The 6454-nt window shown below is 36.0% G+C and overlaps 1 protein-coding gene across 2 annotated transcripts in view; it reads right to left on the bottom strand.

Annotated features, from left to right (window-relative positions):
* rnf165b (ring finger protein 165b) overlaps nt 1–2493 on the bottom strand; it is a 14861-nt gene extending 12368 nt beyond the window's left edge. The window contains exon 1 of one of the 2 annotated variants that reach the window (XM_024275347.2): nt 2198–2493. In XM_024275347.2, the coding sequence (XP_024131115.1) occupies nt 2198–2258 (61 nt within the window). In that variant the 5' untranslated portion in view covers nt 2259–2493. The remainder of the gene's footprint in view (nt 1–2197) is intronic. The other variant, XM_024275346.2, reaches the window with a different exon arrangement.
* Nucleotides 2494–6454: the final 3961 nt, after the last annotated feature.

Raw genomic sequence — 6454 nt, 5'->3', positions numbered from 1 at the left:
GGGAGGGACAAGGGAGAGGGAGGACAATAAATGGAAATCAGCAAGAAGCACACTGAAGGTTAGGAAAAACACTAGATTCTTTATTGAAAAAATTATTAGTATATGTGGAATTTGTGTGTTCTTTTTTTTCTTTGTTTGTAATAATAGTATAAATCCATGCAACAAAAATAAACAACATAGACTGAAGGCAAGGCCCACCATGCTCCATATAGGGTTAAAAAGAACAAAAGCAGCATCCAATGAGCAGACGTGTTGGCTACAGCACATGATTTCAGTACAGCAAGGGTACATCTTTACTACAGAAAGATTACATTGGATTTTCACTATTCAATGTAGAAAAAACATAAACAAAAATTATGAATCATAAATGTGACCATGCATTGAAAGTACTATTACCAGAACAAAAGGTAAAGAGAGACCACAACCAAACAATAAAGACGTTATTTCTAATAGAGGATCTCTTTAGCAGTGCAGGAAAATAAGCATCCCTGTGAAATGGATAGCATTTTGGCTGTATGTTAGTGAAGTAAACTGAGAGTTAATGAACAACCAGTGAATAGTTTTGTTTTCTAATGTATAATTTTGAATTTCCACATACAGGGCAAAAAGCCCTGACAATTCAGTGTGATTCCAAGCTTGAAATTTGCAACAGGAACAAAAGGATTACACAAAAATGGGAGACAGATATGGCAGGTTGCTGTGAGCAGGTGCAGTGTACCTTAGGGCTACTTCAAGCAATTTGCATGACAGCATTTTATGAAAAAGTTTTGCAATAAAATGGCATGCAAGGGGTTCAATTTGCATGCTTTTAATTCTCCCCCCAATCAGAGGTCACTTTTGGAGATGTACATTGCACCTTGTGTGAAAATAAGGAAGATGAGCCGAATTCTGGTGTTCAATGCAGTGCAGGTTTCTTTGAGATCATGCAAAATGTATCCACTTTACAGGAATTTACAGCATGTTGTCTATCAAGACTGGATGGGAGGTACACAATGACATTCAACTGATACCTAGAAAGGAGCTAAAATGTTTACTTAGTGCTACAGCAATTTGACAGAAAAAAAAGACAACAAAAAGTGCTGTGTTCTAGTTGTTAGCTATAGTTTAGTCTGCTTAACATGAAATATTATGGCTGAATACATCTTGGGAGGGGGTGCTTTTTAATACCAATGTCGTCTTCTGATGGAAAGAGGAAATGAAGAAGGGATTCACAATACAGCTAAATGCAGAGAACAGGCAGAGGCCACGCCACACCACACAGCAGCAGATGATCATTAGCTACACAATGGGGGGACGACAAAGATCTGATAAATGCAGAATGTAGAGCCAGCCTCCATACTATGAAACAGGGAAATAAGAACAGAAATAAAAGCACAATGAAATCACTGATGCCACTGTTGTGAAATTAATGATACACTGGAGCTATATCAAGGTGTACTGTCACCGGATATTTGGGTAATTCTGCAGCTTCAAGCAACTGCTGGGTCGCCAATTTGCAAAAAATCAACAGATTTGACGCGTCGGATTGCTACGTTTTCCGATCAATCTGGTCATTTATCGGCCAACAAAGTGTCACACAGATTTGTCAAATCGCGGTGTAGAAATCTGCGAGCGCTGGCAGCAGCGGATGATCTTCAAATGACATCATCCAGCCACAGATAAACTGACTGGCTGAGAAGGCTACGTCTATTTCGCGGTCTAGTATCAGAGCAAATACACCGCACGAAACTAACACTCCAAATAATACAAAGGGACTTTAAACTAATCATGTCAGAAAAACGAACTTATTGCAGTATAAATTAACACGAATTGGTGTGTATTTTTGCGAGATATCTCCCCAATTTTAGGACCTCACGGTCTGGGCATGTGAAAGCCTTTGTGAGAGATGTTTCCGTTCCAGGATATAGCCTAGGACAACGAGCCACATAGCTCAGTGTAGCAGCGGTACAATCTTTAAACGTACCCAATAACAATCAACTGTACTGCATAATTAGCCAATTTCGTTCGCATTCGACATTTTTACTTTCAATTTGAAGCGCAATTCGAGCAATTTAGCGGGAAAAAAATGAACGTAAATTTTAAGCTAGCTAACAGGAGCTAACAAGTGGAGCTCGTGCTAGCTAGCCGACAGCTGCAGTGAATATTAAGATAAACAGGGCAAATGTCTCTGATCGATATTAAACTGTAAATACTGTACCTCTGTTTCTTACTGAGCCGAATACGGGGAGAACCAGGTATCCGACATGCACTAACACCATCCTTGGATCCTTATTTTAATTTTCCGCCGGGTTATTTAAAAAGATGAAGAAGTAAAAGCCCATGCGGATCTACATTCAGGCGGCTGGTTGTTGGTGGCTGGCTGATACTACAGGCAAACCCTACGACCGTCTGTATCGCCTGCTTGTCGCTGACACAGGCAGACATGTCATTTGTTGTCCGAAACAAAAGAGGGCGATGTTGCATTTCTACACGATGCGGTTTGAGGTGTCTCAAGGTTAACCAGTCCGGGCCAGGGTTATAAACTAAACCACATTATTTTTATGACACTAAATCATTAAATAATTGCATTAAATAAAAAATATATATTTATTGTATGTAGGATTATTTTCATTAGGCCTTGAACATTGTTAACAATATTGTTTTATTGTTCAAAATTAAAATAAAATATATTTTTTTTCATATTACTAAAGAAACTTGTCCCCTTCATTACTATTACTAGTACTAAAAATAAAATAGAGACCAATTTAAAGACCCACTTCAATGAAAATCAATTTTTAAAAACATGTTATTGTGCCATTTTTCTCATGATGGAGGACATATAAAGAAAGTTAAGATTAAAGTTGCATTTCTGAGTGTGTCTTTATTCAAATGGATGTGAATCTCTCTGCTCCACTCCATTCCGATGCATCCCCTTGTAAACAACTAAATCAGGGGTCTGCACTCCATTGTGGCTCTTTGGCTTTGAAGAAAACTTCAAATTTAACAAATTAATTAATTTATGTTTAGATTTTTGGCATGTCAGATTGGCCTGACAGATTAAAATGATGGTAAAAGATTCAATCCACTATCAGAGTTGTTTATAATCAGTGACATTATCTTATTGCATTTACATGTATAGATTTAAAATAATTTGGATTCTACACCAATGTTTTTGTTCACCTGTAGAAGAAGAACAACGATGAAGGCACACAAAAGTCATAATAATAGAAAATCTCCTGTTTCGTGCATTTTTAATTAAAGTAAATCTGCTGCAGCTGGAGGATTTGATTGAGCACATGTTTTTATTGAAAGGAACTTGGATATGCTATTGTAAAAAGTGAAAGAAGTTTAATTTGTTATATAGAAAAACTCAATTGTAGAGAACATTTCAAAGCCATATTTTGTAAATGAATGGCTTAACTTGTGTTTTATTAGTTATACCCACGGTGCAATTTCTTCTTCCTCTTTATTTTTCTTTTGTCTCCGCACTATAACTTGTCTTCTTTCTAAATATATAAATTGTAACATTTTTTTTTTAATTGCCTGGCCTGTAATGCTGCTCTAATACTGGGATTTCCCCACCGTAGGACGAATAAAGGACTGTCTTATCCTATCTTAATGGCCATGAAAACATAAATAACAAGTATTTTTCTGACTTTGAGGTTACGCTTTGAGGCTCTCGCTGAGTTTTGGTCCATAAGAACCTGGACCAAATGGCTCTTTTAGCCTTAAAGGTTGAAAACTCCTGGACTAGATCCATATAGTCTTTGTTTTCTTCATCCTAACTGGAATCTGGCTCAAAACTGTCGGACCAGAAAGTTCCAATATTCCATCAATCCATTCATTTTTTTAAACCTGTATTTCATGATTTTTTTTAAAAAAAAGCTCCAATATTGCTCATCATTTTTGTTGTACTACTAATGTTAGGTTGGGGTGTGAGGGGCAATAGGCTAGAGGGAAAAAGGCAGAATTCAAATTCTTCCTCTACAACTTTTCCCTTAGCCCTACCCCTCCAATTGTAGGGGTATGTGGATCAGTAGTGGTACCCGAAATTGTTTTTTTTAAGTGGCTGTGACTGCGAATCCCTCTGCCGCAAGGGTGATCCAGATTGCACTGTACCGCAAAGAAGAAAAACATTTCTTGACTTGGGTGTGCTCTGAAGCATAGAAGTTTACGTTTAAATGTAAATAATTACTTTTTTTGTTTTGGCATGACTTTTTAAAATGATAAAACAGAAGTTGTTGTGTTTTTTTCCGAACACTGGCAGACCACTTTTTACATAACTATCCATTTGAAGGGCTGAATTTAGAGATAGGGAGAAGCCATAAGGGTAGGGTAAACATTCGGATTTGGCCACAGTGTTCAAAAAATGGATAATGGGAAGTGAGGGCGGGCTTACTTCGCTTCAGTCCTGCTCACAACTCTGAGGTGAATTTCTAATGAACTGCTGTTCTGCAGAAACTACGACCTAGAAAATGACAGTTTTTTTTTTTTTGTCTTATTTTATTTTGCCTAAAAATGGCGAAATCACAACTAAAAAACCACTGAGAATCCTTTTACAATAGATCAAAAGACGATCAGAGCAGGACTTTAAATGTCATGTCACGCTTGACTTACCTCTGCTCTGTCAAATTTGTTGTCTTTATATAGTAAAACAAAGTGAAGAAGAAAGTCAGTACAGCCTGAGGCCAGCTGAGTGACAGATCTACTTCTGTGTTCAGGTCTTTGTTTTTCACATTTTCCAGTGTGGTGGAGCTTTGCTGAATCAGCAGAAGATTTCATTTTCATTTTGGGCCAGACTTTTGACAAGGACCTGCTTATCGTCTTTGCTGCATTGCTCTTTATTCCTCCGTCTGTCTGTGTCTCAATAGCTTGCCAGCCCTCCACTGCAGCCATTTCTAAAGCTCACCAGAGCCTGAGTCTGCAGACATCCCACCTGTGTTTTGGCATAGAGTCTGTCGATGCTCTGCCAGAGCCTTTCCCTGCAGACAAGCTTTGGCTCAAATGTCATATTGCTTGTTCTCCATCTGTATCACTAAACGTGCATGCAGTGAAGCCAGGATGTAGTCCAGTTCCTACCTGACAGGTGAGAACTATATTGATTTTGTTGTGGGTACCAGATAAAGTGAGTTCTGGCTGTTCAGTGAAAAATACCAGAACCAAGCTGAGACGCAAATATGTATCCATGGTCTGCCTCTTATACACGTTTTTTTTTTTTTTTTTTACTGAACTGCCAGCATTTAAAATACCTCTAAAATTAACCCTGAATCTATCTTTATCAATGCTGAGGTTATAGAGTTAAGTCACGCAACACCTCTGACATTAAATAAATTTTTCTTACAGTCAGTTAGATTGAACAAACTGTATAAACATTAACTGAAAATAATATAGAGAATTCTGCTTGTTATAAAATGTCACATACGAGAAGAAACCATCCTCTGTTCAAACATTTGACAAACACAGTCTTAAATGTTCTTACAAGTAAAAAAGACTTAACTGTAATGTGTGCTGAACACTAAAAAGACATGAATAGAAACTGTCTGAATACATGAACTTAATGTATATACTTAACACTGTCCAAACTTACAAACATGGTTGTTAAAATTATGTGTACAATTTAGTTTTGTGAATAAAAAAAGCTCAATACCTTAAATTTGAACAATCGTTGATATTTAAAAAGAAACATTCTTTAATTTTAATTGTTTCAAAATGTGATTCAAAAGGATTCAAGTAGTCCTGCATTTGACACAGAGGTTTTTTTAAAGCTTGTTGTTAATTTAGAGGTGCATCTTTTTTTCCTCAAACTTGAACTTTGATGTTCTATTTTTAAAAGGTGCATAAATGAAAAGATATGTATTATTTTTGATCCAGATAAAAAATCAAATTAGTAATGTTTTTTTTTTTTGGTCTGAATTTTGTAAATTTGTACTTGTGTGTCAAAGTGACTGGAAATGTAGTTTATTCCTTTTTTCCCAACAGTTTTGATATTAATAAAGGTTTTGAGCAAAAAACTACATATAAATACACAATTTTTTAATAATAAAATGTATCCCCAATTCCTTAAATGAGTTATTATCGGATTAATGTTGAAATTTAATAAATGAACTAATATTTGTGTTCCTAATAAAAAAAAAATCAGGTATAAAACCAAACAATTCTGCATCTTCAGCTTTAACTTATTCAAGAAAAGCAAACTTCCAGTATATGACTATTCATGAGATGCTAAACAAAAGCATAAGTTAAGACATCCGTCTGCTAGGATTCTTAACCAAAGTGGAACAATTTCTGCGTAGGATCTGAAAGACTCAGTTACAAAAACTTCTGGTGTTTTGTGTTAATTATACCGGTGAAAGTTCAATTTCTGTGAAAAATCACTAGTTTTATTTTTAAAAGGGGGGGTTGAAACCATACAACTTGAATTGAAATGAGAATTTTGTCAAATTTATTTGATATTTATTGAAATAATATTGATCAA

Source organism: Oryzias melastigma, linkage group LG9, assembly GCF_002922805.2.
Source record: "Oryzias melastigma strain HK-1 linkage group LG9, ASM292280v2, whole genome shotgun sequence".
NCBI classification, from domain to species: domain Eukaryota; kingdom Metazoa; phylum Chordata; class Actinopteri; order Beloniformes; family Adrianichthyidae; genus Oryzias; species Oryzias melastigma.
This window is presented reverse-complemented; position numbering and strand designations above follow the sequence as displayed.